Source organism: Diaphorina citri, unplaced genomic scaffold (assembly GCF_000475195.1).
Source record: "Diaphorina citri unplaced genomic scaffold, Diaci psyllid genome assembly version 1.1 scaffold24, whole genome shotgun sequence".
Taxonomy (NCBI): Eukaryota; Metazoa; Arthropoda; class Insecta; order Hemiptera; family Psyllidae; genus Diaphorina; species Diaphorina citri.
This window is the reverse complement of record NW_007377462.1, coordinates 303,807-318,806: the sequence shown is the minus strand read 5'-3', so window position 1 is coordinate 318,806 and position 15,000 is coordinate 303,807. Positions and strand designations below refer to the sequence as shown.

Below are 15,000 nucleotides of genomic sequence, written 5' to 3'. Positions count from 1 at the left end.
GAGAATAGGTAGGTGTAGGTGGTAATGATGACGATGGAAAAAGAATCACCAGAAAACGAACAATAATTTATTATAGCTTAGAAGGTGTATTTTCCTCTCGGAGAAACTTTCGGAAACGGAACCGGTTCCCTTTTGGAAACTGCAATGGCGCCTGTACTAAACCATAGGAAATCCAAAGGGCTCACTGACGGATCCCAGAACTCAAATCTCCTGTAGATGAGACGCAACTTTCGTAGGGCCGCCATTTTACAATTCTGCCTGAAAACAGGAAGAGAATAGGTAGGTGTAGGTGGTAATGATGATAATGATGATGACCATGACGATGATGATGGTGATGGTGATGGTGATGGTGGTGATGACGATGACGATGATTATTATTTTCATTAATATTATTATCTATTGTTTTCCTTTACAGTTACACCTTACACTTATGCCCAGAGAGACGTCTTTCACCTCACGTCTTTTGTTAAATTCGTAAAAGAAAAAACTCAGATCTTCGGGTTTCGGGTCAAGAGTATTGAAAATGTCAATAAAGTTAGAAAATTGGACAGTCTAGTTAGGTTGGAGTGTAGCGCGTCTGCCTTGTAAGCGCTAGGTCGACAATCGAAGAGAGAAGGAAGACAGGATAGGAGAAAGCCAGCCGTTCCGAGAACGAACATTATCTCATCAGGATAAAATCCGCCCCGGGCTACGAGAAGGTAGACTATTGGTTAATATTAGTAGTTAGTTAGTTAGTTATACTTGTAAGTTCTAGCTCTTTTATGAACGCCACTCACGCTCAGAACGTCTGACAGACAGTGGTCTATCAGACGTGGCATTAAACTTGTCCATCCATTCATGTTAGCCCTTTATAAACACCCTAAGCATTGAAAGACACCTCAAAAACCGTAGGTACCTGTAGTTACCTACTTATGTAGGGCATGTTTGTAAATTTGTAAATGTAACTTTATTTAATGTTTATTCTACAATATTGTGAAACACAAGTCAAACACAAAAGACAAAGAACATTAAAGACACTTAAGACTAGAATAAAATGAGATATAAGACTTACCTACCTACTGTCGGAAGTATACTGTCGGAAAACATCCTACACTTGAACGCAATCACCCTTGAGGTGGTATCCATAGTTCACCATAATAATTAAAGTCATGTTTTGTGCGATTCTGGTAAAAGTCGAGGAAAATAAATAAAATTAAATGAGATGAAATTTAACTGGAAAAGTTTTGCAGGACTTACAGGAGGTAAAAAACAAATAAAAAGGGGTCCGGAGAAGTTTTGAGATTTTCATTCATAATCCGGGGGTGAAATAATATTTCAGGAGAATAATGTAAACAAAAAACCGAGTTTCGTACGAATTTTCGGTAGGAACCTTACGTCAGGTCCGTTCATAGAGAGATGAGGTGTAATAATGGAACCGAAACATTTCCAGGTTCCCTATTTTATCCTCTTTGGGTGTGATTAGGGCGTAATTGCAGTGGCGGGCCGCTTATGTATTTTCAATGTTTATCTGAAAGAGGGGCCTCTGAGTGAAATTTTAATACGTGTGTTTTGTTTGGTGGAAAAATTCCAGGAACTAATGGGTCTGTCTCTCATTTAAGGGAGATGAATGATGATAATCTTTTGCTCCACTTAGACCTATGCCGATGCCGTATGCCATTATCAAACCGTTTTATGTACAAAGTTGTCTGCTTTGTTTAAAAAACGCACACGAAATTCGTTTTCTTAATGAGAGAGGAGTTTTTCAATTTTAACGTTTCACGAAAAATAATAATTAGACCCATTTTATTATAATATACGAACGTAGGTATGAAGCCTTTGGCCAGCCACTCACTATCAGGTAGATCTGAGAGGTACACCTGATTAGGTGCGCCTGTCAGGTCTACCCGATACCTGATGAGCACACAGAGGCGGACCTTTGTTTGTAGTATGGGTCGGGATGGGGTTTTCTAGGTCTGGTAAAAGGCGAGCACAGGTTTAGCAACGCATCTCCGAATCTACGTTGTTTCATCCAGACCCGATCTAGATGTGTTTCTACATATAATGCCTACTACCAATCTTCTTCCTAGACCTTGGCCAATTTATTTCGGTAGATGAGTAGATCTGTTTCTTTCGCAAGCGAGCTGCGTTTTTCTTCGTTTGGAATTAGCTTAAGTGTTTCAAATTTTAAAGTGTCATTTTTTTACTCCGATAATTTTATTATAAGTTTGGTCTTTACACCGTGGTCTCCGTGTCTTTACTCCGATAATAATATATTTTCATACAATGTGTAACCTGAAAGACAGTGTATTGTTTCCCAAATTGCTACATTCCTCCTGATTCATCACATTGATCTTATTTATGAATTCTGAGGCGCGTTTATTTATCAACCGGATTCAGCGTTGAGTAAGTCAACATGGATCTGTCTTCTTCCTAGACCTTGGCCAATTTATTTCGGTAGATGAGTAGATCTGTTTCTTTCGCAAGCGAGCTGCGTTTTTCTTCGTTTGGAAGTGCTAAGTGTTTCAAATTTTAAAGTGTCATTTTTTTACTCCGATAATTTTATTATAGGTTTGACCGTGGTCTCCGTGTCTTTACTCCGACAATAATATATTTTCATACAATGTTTAACCTGAAAGACAGTGTATTGTTTCCCAAATTGCTACATTCCTCCTGATTCATCACATTGAACCTATTTATGAATTCTGAGGCGCGTTTATTTATCAACCGGGTTCAGCGTTGAGTAAGTCAACATGGATCTAGATGGATGGTTTGTTCAACTGACGGAGAGCTGGTTTCTTGGCACCGAACTTTATGACGCTCTCATCAGTCAAGATTTAGAACAATTCAAGAACGTTCTCCAAAAAGGTTAGTTGTGATTGTGCCTCGGACCTCGGAGTCTAATGCTTCAAAAGCTTCTAAATCTAAATGAACTTAACTCCTAAATCGCATAAAAATAAAATAGGGACATGTAAATAGGTAGGTGAAGTACCTACGGAACACTTTGGTAGTAAGTAAATACTTTCAAATAAAATTAACCATTCTATCGTATCTAGGTAAGCACATCTCTCATATTTGGTATGTACATCTTTGTTTAAACTTCCTTTTCCCGCCACCAGGTGCTGATCCAAACACAATCCTACCCGAGTACGGTATGTCCATCGTTCACATGATCTGCACCAACAAATGTCCACGCCACTCCGACCAATTCCTAGACACATTGCTCGAGCTTTGCCACGAGGTCGATCTGAATCAGAAAACAATGGACGGCTCCACACCGCTCTTCCTCGCCATCAAAAATAATCGGCTCAATCTCGCCCACAAACTGCTGGAAAGCGGGGCCGATGTAAAACAGTTGGAGATCTGCCTCGATGATTATTGTTCGGGGGGAAGCACGTCCGCGACGGAAATAGGGGATGGCGACTACACAACCGCCCTGGACAATCTAGACTGTGAGAGCACGTAACTTTGGCAAATATTGTTTACGCCACTGGAAAACATACAGATTCATACATTTGATACATTTCAGAGATTCAGACCAACACAAACATCCTATACATAGTTAACATGAGATATTCATGAGAATTTAGAAAGTATGGCAACCCAGTTTAAAAGGTAGGCACATAGGTGTAGACCTCAGCTTTTGTAATTTTATTTTCTGTGTAAATAAAAACAAAGCAATCCTGAGAATTCTGTGTAGAGAGGCCATAGAATCAAAAACAATGTACCTACCAAAGAAAAATCTATGAGTTTTGGGTGTAAAGGCCAAAGAATGAAAATACAGAAGAAAAAAGTTCCTGAAAAGTACTAATGGGTACTTACATATATAGGAACATAAGAAAGACATTGTTTCAGGGCCGGATCAAGCTCATTTGGCGCCCTGTTCAAAAATCCAAAGAATGACTATATGCACCCTGTCATAGGAGCAACTGCAATGTCCCAGGGGGCGGGCGGCAAAGCTCCAGTTGGCAAACAATTGGCAGCTTTTTTCCCCCTATAGTCCAAACCTCAGAATTTCCAGCTAACAATTCCCTTACCACATTCCCTCCCTCTCTCCTCCTAGTTTGTAGCTCATCATAATTCCCATAAATATTTCCTCCCCTCATTGGATTTCTCCCACACATCCTTTCCCACGTTTACTCATTCTCCTTTATCCCTCTTTCATAGGTACCCATTTCCCGCTCATCTTACCTATTTCTCTCTCTCCCTATGCGGCCCTGCCTCTATTACCATCATACCTCCTCCCTATCAATTTCTCCCTTTTTCCTCACCTTTATCTCCCCCTCCCTCATTTTCTTCTTCTCTTTACCGTACTCCATTCCCATCTCTCTTTCCCATTTTACCTCCCTCTCACCAAATTTCCCTCGTTTTGCCACTCCCCCTGGTATTTCACATCAATGATGATCTATGTCAGAGTTGGGGAAGTCTCAAGAGAAAACACATATTCCGTATGAATCTTGTTTTACGGATGTCGACCCTTCTCTGACCAAAGTAGGAACTTCTTGTTCTTGACAGAATGAGGATCATTTTGACAAATAGGAGTGCAGATAAAACCTGAGAAAAACTTACCCTTTGCCTGATTTTCCTGTTCACCTGAAACAGAAAAAAGAATATAATACCATCAAATACTGCCTGAATAAGGACAAGAAAATTAAAACAAATAAGAAAATAAGTATATTTTCTGTGAGATGTTTTAAACTTTTAAAGGAGAAATTAATAGTAATAAAAATTAATTCATGATTATTCCTGATTGACCATCAATCAATAAGGACACATTCTGTTTCTCATTTCTCATGACAGGGGGACAGTTGGAATACTCTATCGCACCCTGTATAACGTTACTATAAACACCAAAATGTGCGCCCCTAGGCCAAAATCCCATGTCCAACAGAATGTTGCCGAATTCTCCGTGGTTTTTCCCCCAATCTTTACTTTCCATGTTTTCCATCGAGCTGACTAGAAAACCAGTGGGGTAGGAATGGTAGGATGTGATGGAACAATTGCAATGACATAATGACATTTCTGTCTTATTATGTTTGATGATATGTAATGGCATTCAATGATTTCAATGTGAGTGGAAATTCATAATTTTTCTAGTGGCGTAAACACACTGGGTTAAGGGCAATTTGTATAATAGTTGATCGGACGAAGTCGGATTTCAACCGAACAATTTTTCGTTTTGAATGTCTTTGATTGTTGTGCTTTAATTTTCCGACGGTCTGTACGATTTTAATGAAATTGAGCTAGTAGCTCAACACGGACCTGAGGGGAATGGGCTCAATGGGCTAATTCGGTATACCTATTTTGAGCTGCGTCGGTCCTTCGCGGAGGAACCGTAAAGAAATGTAAAGTGGTTGAGTATTTACTCGCACAAGGTTCTCGATTCTGGATCTGCAAATTTTTAGACCTGAAGGACGTTAGATTTTAATTTTTAGCAATTTTGGTGTTTTGGGGGTCCCGTAAAGGGAGTGGTTTTTTATAATACTGCAAATTTTCAACTCCCCTTATCACTCAGACAGCTTCGGCACTGAGTTATCATTAATAATATTGTTATACCAATCCTGTTTTCACACTCAAACAATACAAAACGATGTTTCATGCGATGGTTATTCACATTCAGGAAAGAGGGAGAGATTTGTGTTTTCGCGAGCATTCGAAATATTTTGCGGAGTTTTCAATAGAAATACTTGTCTCCCTTGAAAAACAATGTTTGGACTCAAGAATAGTACAAATGAGACTGTGGACTGCTGTGGAGTTATTGGCAATTGTTATCTTGGCAATGATTATAGTGGTTGTGGATTATTATAGTGGTCATGCCAAATGAGGTGAGATACATATAAAATAAAGGTTTTTTTTAAGAGGTTTGTGAAGTAGCAATGTAAGAAAACATGAGTAAGCTGAGTGGAAGAAACATGGACTGCACAATACTTGGCTTGGAATTAAATTGAAAAAAAATAAATAAATAAATAAAAATAGAATTAGAAATAATAATCAAATTCAGATAAAACTAGTAATATCTTTATCAGGACAATTTCGATTATTAGTATTTTATATTGGTAAACTTTCGATGTCACTCAGCACAGGACATCATCTTCAGACCAAGATAGATGTTGACTCTATCGCAGCAGGAGTAGAAGTGAGGAAATTATATGGTATCGGAATAGATCACCTATGTCAAGCAACGTTAAGTGTGGCTGGTACTTGGAATAGGTCACAAGGGTGGAACTTTGAACCCTCTGATCGTATAATAAAATTTCAAATTAGTGGAGATGCCAAAATCACCTCAGAAGATTTTTCCTTTAAAACTTATTTTCTCTACTGAAATAACTATGTATTTGTCTGCCAGCAAAACGATTACATTCATAGAAGGAATTTTTAATTGTGTTGAGCATTAAATGCTTGTCACAAATGTCCTTCCTCGCTTGATAAACTAGGTACGCTAAATTTAATGACTTGACTGGGACTCGAACCACCAACCTCCAGATCCAGAGTCCACCGTGCTAACCACTACACCACTGAGGTTGGTACATTCATAAAAATTAGGCGGATAGGCACACGATGTCCCTTCAGATCACAGAAGTTAAGCTACGACGACCGTGACTTGTGTTTGCACAAACTGCTGGAAAGCGGGGCCGATGTAAAACAGTTGGAGATCTGCCTCGATGATTATTGTTCGGGGGGAAGCACGTCCGCGACGGGAATAGGGGATGGCGACTACACAACCGCCCTGGACAATCTGGACTGTGAGAGTGACTTTGACTCGGTCAGCAAAGCAAATACGACTGCACACAATCGTTTCAACTATGTCAAAAGCCAAAGTGAAGCGTTCATGAGACAAATAGACGAGTTGCTGGGGAAAATTCAAACTTCAAACAGGGAGTATGAGTGGAGTGATGTGCACAAAGAGAGGCATCCCCCAAGGGAGCATGGATGTGGCAGCCGAAATGCATGTTCATATGATGGAGATCACGGTAGTGGAGGAAAAGAGTTAAAGTTTTCAAAGGCCAAAATGAAACAGAGCAGTAGTGAAGGAGTTGAAGGACCAATGAAAAGATTGGAAAGTCCTTATGAGACACGGGGCGAAACGGAGAGTGATACAGAGGAAGAAATAGAATATGGCTCCGAAGAGACAGAATTAATCGAAAAAGACATAGAATATGAACAATATGAGGAGCCAGAAACAAATTCGATAACAACACCTGAGAATAGCACGCCTTCAACCAAAACGATCGATTTTATGAATATGATCGAAACTGACGAGTTCAAATGTTACCTGTCGAAAATCATCTTCAGTTACAGATCTAACTGTCAGGTTTATGAATCTTGTTTTACGGATGTCGACCCTTCTCTGACCAAAGTAGGAACTTCTTGTTCTTGACAGAATGAGGATCATTTTGACAAATGAAAGTGCAGATAAAACCTGAGAAAAACTTACCCTTTGCCTGATTTTCCTGTTCACCTGAAACAGAAAAAATAAATAAAGAGAAAAACTTACCCTTTGCCTGATTTTCCTGTTCACCTGAAACAGAAAAAAGAATATAATACCATCAAATACTGCCTGAATAAGGACAAGAAAATTAAAACAAATAAGAAAATAAGTATATTTTCTGTGAGATGTTTTAAACTTTTAAAGGAGAAATTAATAGTAATAAAAATAAACTCATGATTATTCCTGATTGACCATCAATCAATAAGGACACATTCTGTTTCTCATTTCTTATGACATGGGGACAGTTGGAATACTCTATCGCACCCTGTATAACGTTACTATAAACACCAAAATGTGCACCCCTAGGCCAAAATCCCATGTCCGACAGAATGTTGCCAAATTCTCCGTGGTTTTTCCCCCAATCTTTACTTTCCATGTTTTCCATCGAGCTGACTAGAAAACCAGTGGGGTAGGAATGGTAGGATGTGATGGAACAATTGCAATGACATAATGACATTTCTATCTTATTATGTTTGATGATAATGGCATTCAATGATTTCAATGTGAGTGGAAATTCATTGTTTTTCTAGTGGCGTAAACACACTGGATTAAGGGCAATTTTCATAATAGTTGTTCGGACGAAGTCGGATTTCAACCGAACTATTTTTCGTTTTGAATGTCTTTGATTGTTGTGCGAGGTAATTATTGACAGCCTATTGATCTCGGGAAGTTACTTCATAATGAACTGTAATTAAACTCAGTCTGAGTTTATCCCCTTCATCTGAGTAACTCAAGGGGTAAACTCAGACTCAGTTTAAGTACATTTAGTTGTAAAGACATGATATTGTCTTTTTATTTAATAATGGGCTAAAGTTCAGAATCATATTCCTTGTTATGATGGCATGTGAAGGTATCTACTTATGTCAACTTGAGTGGGCCTAAAAGATTTTTATTATTAGATATAAGGCGAGAGAGAAAGAACCTTTTAGACTGCAAACTGATTTTTTCAAGACTTTTTCAATATTATTCTTGCAAGAGCAACATAAATGAGTTAGATGGAGACATAATTACTTTTTTTTCTCTCTCTCTTTAACTCTTACCCTTGGTGAAAATATTGTACCTATCATTTCACTATCTTATTATCTTACCCTTTGACGGAATTATTTCAACTCCAGCAAACTCAATAGAGAAAATTACGAGGGAAAAATTTGGAGGGGATTTTGGCGTCTCCACTAATATGTAAGTATAAAAATTTGGAGGTGGTTTTGGCGTCTCCACTAATATGTAAGTATAAAAATTTGGAGGGGATTTTGGCGTCTCCACTAATATGTAAGTATAAAAATTTGGAGGAGATTTTGGCGTCTCCACTAATATGTAAGTATAAAAATTTGGAGGAGATTTTGGCGTCTCCACTAGTATGAAAGTATAAAAATTTGGAGGTGGTTTTGGCGTCTCCACTAATATGTAAGAATAAAAATTTGGAGGGGATTTTGGCGTCTCCACTAATAGGTATGTAAGTATAAAAATTTGGAGGGGATTTTGGCGTCTCCACTAATAGGTATGTAAGTATAAAAATTTGGAGGAGATTTTGGCGTCTCCACTAATATGCAAGTATAAAAATTTGGAGGTGGTTTTGGCGTCTCCACTAATCTGACTCATTTAAAATGTATCTTATTCTTAATGCCTACAACCTACAATTTTTTTACCAAATAGAAAGAGGAGGGAAGTGAAGGAATTAGGGAGGAAGGAGAGAAGGGAGGAAGGAAGAGGGAAGGAAAGGAGGGAGAAAAAAAACCGATGACGAGGGTTGCGTAATGAAAAGTTATCAGCACATATTGGTATCTTATCCATGATATTACTACAGAACATTATTATTAATTGTGTTTATTTTCGTGAAAATTACGTAGCGCAACGTGGGTACCTATATGTTATCTTTATTCCAAATGCCTACAACCTACAATTTTTTTACCAAATAGAAAGAGGAGGGAAGTGAAGGAATTAGGGAGGAAGGAGAGAAGGGAGGAAGGAAGGGGGAAGGAAAGGAGGGAGAAAAAAACCCAATGACGAGGGTTGCGTAATGAAAAGTTATCAGCACATATTGGTATCTTATCCATGATATTACTAACGAACATTATTATTAATTGTGTTTATTTTCTTGAAAATTACGTAGCGCAACGTGGGTACCTATATGTTATCTTTATTCCAATATTTTTCCAAGAGTTTGTAAGTAGGTTCTGGTACAATGGTAGGTAAATACATTACATAGTGAGACCCGAAAGTTTGGAAATTAATTGACACCTAATTTCTTCCATGTATAGGGACAGGGCCGTATTTAAGGGGCCCGAGGGGCCCGGGTCCCCCTAGGGCTTTCATTCTGTGACTGTGGGGCGTGGGCCAGACTCCGGAAATTTGGAGCATCCAAACATCTCTCACAATTTATCGAATCCTCTGCAAAGTTTGAGCTTGCTGAGGTGAAAGCCCTAAGAGCCCTTCATAAGACATAGCGTTTACATCTTTCTACCATAACGTGTAGATACTATGAAAATATGGACGGCAAATACGCTCCTATATTATATGAGGGACCTACCTAAACATACCTATACATCTAGAAATATACCTACCTAGAAGAAAACTGATCGATATGTCCTGAGTCCTGATGATATACTTAGCTCGAGAAATTCCCGTAGGAATTTCCTTTTACGCTTTTCCGAATTCCCTCACGACTCAACTTTTTCTCTTCTTCAAGTCCTTTTTTCTTCGGAAGCGTTTATTTCGAACTGTTCAGGCTCAAAAAAGAGTCGGGCGCAGTGGATGTACTGTACCTACTACAGACTACACCAAGTTAGGTGTAGGTACACAGGTACACTGCATGTGAAATTGGTAGAGCCCTACTTTACTACCTACCTCGAAAGGTAGGTACCAAAGGATTGAACAGTAGGTACATCCCAACATGGTAATCTTCATAAAAATGTCATAGTTTTATATCTTAGGTCCCTGATAAAAGTTTTTACTAAAATTGTTTTCCATAGAAGAGGTACAGTGGAACCTCGATATAACGAAGTCTCTATTTTTCGCTATGTCGAGGTTAAAATCGAAACTAAACACACAAACTAAATATACTTACTTGCATAAGTACAATAGGTAGGGATGCCACCCCTTTTGCGATTTTGCTTTCTTGCTTTGCTTAATTTCTTATTCCAACGGATAGGTAGGTAAGTAAAAAATAGATTTTCAACATACTTTCAAAATTAATTTCAATTTTCAAACTGCATATAAGTACAATAGGTAGGGATGCCACCCCTTTTGCGATTTTGCTTTCTTGCTTTGCTTAATTTCTTATTCCAACGGATAGGTACCTAGGTAAGTAAAAAATAGATTTTCAACATACCTACTTTCAAAATTAATTTCAATTTGTGACTATTTGCTAGTACCATTCGACGCACACACAGTACGCTGCCAGAACCTGCGTGAGTATAGCATCCTTCAATCTTATAAAAGTCAGACTGAGCTGGTACACTTCCTTATTAAAGTCCCTCAGATAGACATATACTACGACACAGACCACACAAGTCTAGAATAGAATAGAAGATACCCTGCTTATACTGCCGATTGTATTGTATGAAATAAAAACGACGGTTAAACATTAGGATTAGGGTAGTAACAAATTTCCTCTTTACTTTCAGGTGGTCTCCTTCACGAGTTATCCAACGAGGGAGCACGCTGTCAGTTCGAAGTTTTCCTCGAGGACCTCATACTTCCCCTGATGGTGAACTCAGCCCAGCGCGGCGATAGAGAGTGTCATGTGGTTGTGTTGCTAGATGATGATACAGTAGACTGGGATGAGGCTTATCCCCCTCAGATGGGAGAGGAGTATTCTCAGAGTAAGTAATCATTCCATGAGAGGGTTCAAAAGCCGAAAATTATTAAAAAGAAAGAAAAATGAGGTTTCATAGAGGGATGACAATGAACTGAGGTCTTATGGTCTCAAAAACGAAGAGAGAAGGAAGACAGGATAGTGGAAAGCCAGCCGTTCAGAGAACGAACCTCGTCTGTTTGAATAACTGAGTCCTGATGATATACTTAGCTCGAGAAATTCCCGTAGGAATTTCCTTTTACGCTTTTCCGAATTCCCTCACGACTCAACTTTTTTTCTTCTTCAAGTCCCTTTTTCTTTGGAAGCGTTTATTTTGAACTGTTTAGGCTCAAAAAAGAGTCGGGCGGAGTAGAGGTACTGTACCTACTACAGTAGCTGTAGGTACACTGCATGTGAAATAGGTAGAGCCCTACTTTACTACCTACCTCGAAAGGTAGGTAGGTACCAAAGGATTGAACAGTAGGTACATCCCAACATGTTAATCTTCATAAAAATGTCATAGTTTTTTATCTTAGGTCCCTGATAAAAGTTTTTACTAAAATTGTTTTCCATAGAAGAGATACAGCCAACTGTTAGCTCCTTTGGGGTTCACTCAACCTCGTGAGGATCATTGAGGAAGCCAACGGTTGCACGTGGAAATGCCCCAGTTCCCAATGGGTCACTGAAGTTAATCAACATCGCGCGTGGTTGGTATCTGGATGGGTAACTGTCAGAACAATCAGCTGGTGGTTTACCCGGTCCCATTCAGGCTGGGTGAGGTAAATTCACCCCAGCAATTCACCCATCTAGGGTACTACTATTACCGGGGTCAAATTCTCAAACAATGAGGATAAAATTCCAAATCTCGGCAAGAATTGAACCCACGCCCTTCTGATAACCAAAAGGGCGTGAATGGGTAACTGTCAGAACAATCAGCTGGTGGTTTACCCGGTCCCATTCAGGCTGGGTGAGGTAAATTCACCCCAGCAATTCACCCATCCAGGGTACTACTATTACTGGGGTCAAATTCTCAAACAATAATAAAATTCCAAATCTCGGCAAGGATTGAACCCACGCCCTTCTGATAACCAAAAGGGCGTGGGTTCATGTATAATAAATATTTAAAATATCTTCAAAATATTTAAAAGAAACGAGTAAAACACTACTCTGGTGCAAATGAATATTGTGCTTGCTATCTAAGAAAAATTAATATCAAGAACGTCAGGATTTCAGTAACAAAAAATAAATAATCGAACCGATCATACTTTTTGTCTCGTCCTTGCGCATACCTGCTTTGTAGCCCAACCTAAGCCATCTAACAATAAGTTTACCAAGAATTGCACAAGAAATGGAAGCCAAAAGACCTCTGGAGTGTCACGTTATTTGAGGAAAACATTGCTCAAAGGCGAAGTTTAATATACACAGGCGCGCTTACTGGAACTTGGCCTAGTGCACTGCCGTGTATTAAGATGACCACCGAACTTTATGACGCTCTCATCAGTCAAGATTTAGAACAATTCAAGAACGTTCTCCAAAAAGGTTAGTTGTGATTGTGCCTCGGAATCTAATGCTTCGAAAGCTTCTAAATCTAAATGAACTTAACTCCTAAATTGCATAAAAATAAAATAGGGGCATGTAAGTAGGTAGGTGAAGTACAGAGGTAAGTATTGACAGCCTATTGATCTCGGGAAGTTACTTCATAATGAACTGTAATTAAACTCAGTCTGAGTTTATCCCCTTCATCTCAGTAACTCAAGGGGTAAACTCAGACTCAGTTTAAGTAGGTACATTTAGTTGTAAAGACATGATATTGTCTTCTTATTTAATAATGGGCTTACCTTTTGTTCAAAATCATATTCCTTATTATGATGACATGTGAAGGTACCTACTTATGTCAACTTGAGTGGGCCTAAAAGATTTTTATTATTAGATATAAGGGGAGAGAAAAAGAACCTTTTAGACTGCAAACTGATTTTTTCAAGACTTTTTTCAATATTATTCTTGCAAGAGCAACATAAATGAGTTAGATGGAAACAAATTACTTTTTTTTCTCTCTCTTTAACTCTTACCCTTGGTGAAAACATAGTACCTATCATTTCACTATCTTATTATCTTACCCTCAGTTAAAAACTGTTTTGTTTGATGTCATTTCAGCTATGGTTCTTCGGGTAAGCCCAAGCCATGTTTAGTCCAGCGGTCTGCAAGTGCAGGAGACCAAAGATCTTCAAAACAGGGCAACTCTTCTGTAAATCGTTCAAGGTAAGCACAGTTTGTCATTGCTTATTTTGGTTTGTCTAGTCAGAGCCAAAAAAACCCTGGCCCCGCCGGGAATCGAACCTGGACCTCCTGCGTCCAAGCCTAGTATGATACCCACTCAGCCACGGAGATTGCTTTAATCAAAGATATATTCTATTCTATTCTCCTTGTTCTTCTGTGGTAGCCAGCCAGAATGCTGTCAAAACATAATGGGTGCCCGCAGCACAAGGCATTCAAGATGAAGCAGCATTACCAGTGTAAAAAGATTATTGAAATATGGAATTTTTTTAGAAACCCTTAACAATAAATTGAAGTCCTTAACCACACAGCCAAAAGTGAATGCCTGGTGATTTTTCAGCCAACACTATAAATTTAATTTTGTCATTTTCCACCACTCTAATTTTTTCATCTGATTTTCATTTGCAATGGTGTTGAAAATTAATTCACTCTTGAGGTTACACTTCAATTTTAATGTAATATTGTAATCAATACAAATCTTTGGTGTAGTTCATTATAATATAATTTATTAGTCAAGTGAAGAAGATTAAAAAATATTTTAATTTTGAAATAAATTATTTAAAACCAGGTTCCTTGTAAGATCTGTTAGACATTGACAAAATGAAGCCAAATGTATTTGTTATAATGTAGGTACCAACATTAATTTTGTAACTAAGTGATCTTGAAACCCTTTCCTTCACTTTGAAATTTTAATAAAATTTGGTAAAAATGTTAAAAACATCTAAAAAAAAAAAAAAAAAAATTGTTGCCCATTTGACTTTGGAGGCCCCAAGAGGGGCCCTGTCTTTTTCCTGAGCTTGACTGTACATTTCTTGGAAACAACAGGGGTTGAAAGAGCTCCTATTTCGAAAACTCTGCCAGCACTAAATAAGGTTATATAAAATGAGAATTAGGTACGGATACCCTACTTAGCCTTAATTATTATTCATTTTTTGTACTTAGTATGCTACCTATTACCATACTAAATTTGTATTCATCCTTCATGTATGTCAATTTCACTTCATTTCCTTATTTAGTACTTATCCATTACCTCTAATAACTTCTTCGGTCGCGCCAGATGCGCCGAGCCAAACTAACAAAACTCTATCCAACGCTCACACATCTATCAGTGCACAACACGGATTCCATGTACGACGTGAAGAGCGGGTCACCCTGGTGGTAGACAATACATAAGATTCGTTCTAGATCCAGCCCTGTTCACCAGCCTAGTTTGTCCGGAATTATCCGAAATAGCTGGACGAATGTTTAGCTCAGGACGGGAGTTTACGCACACTAATGGAGCCGGGAAGAATATGAAGTAGACCGAGGGGCATTTCCAGCCTGCCGGTAGAGGTAAAGGCAGAATTGGGGTTCTCATACAGAAATGCTGAAACAATTTAAGGCCTCCACAGTAAACTGCTTACAAAATTATTGAGAATTTTGTTTGCTCAGTGTTTGAGAATGGAACTGTATGTACATTAATGTTTGT

General features: G+C 38.5%; 3 protein-coding genes across 3 annotated transcripts in view; all 3 read left to right on the top strand.

Annotated features, from left to right (window-relative positions):
• LOC103509832 (BTB/POZ domain-containing protein 10) overlaps nucleotides 1–15,000 on the top strand; it is a 56,449-nt gene that overhangs the window by 29,737 nt on the left and 11,712 nt on the right. The window lies entirely within an intron of this gene.
• LOC113467655 (BTB/POZ domain-containing protein 10-like) overlaps nucleotides 1–15,000 on the top strand; it is a 43,735-nt gene that overhangs the window by 25,448 nt on the left and 3,287 nt on the right. The window lies entirely within an intron of this gene.
• Nucleotides 2,434–7,450, top strand: LOC103509686. Its single transcript, XM_008474316.2, has 3 exons — nucleotides 2,434–2,844; nucleotides 3,096–3,337; nucleotides 6,629–7,450. The coding sequence occupies exons 1-3, from the start codon at nucleotides 2,730–2,732 to the stop codon at nucleotides 7,352–7,354; spliced, it is 1,083 nt and encodes a 360-aa protein (XP_008472538.1). The 5' UTR covers nucleotides 2,434–2,729; the 3' UTR covers nucleotides 7,355–7,450.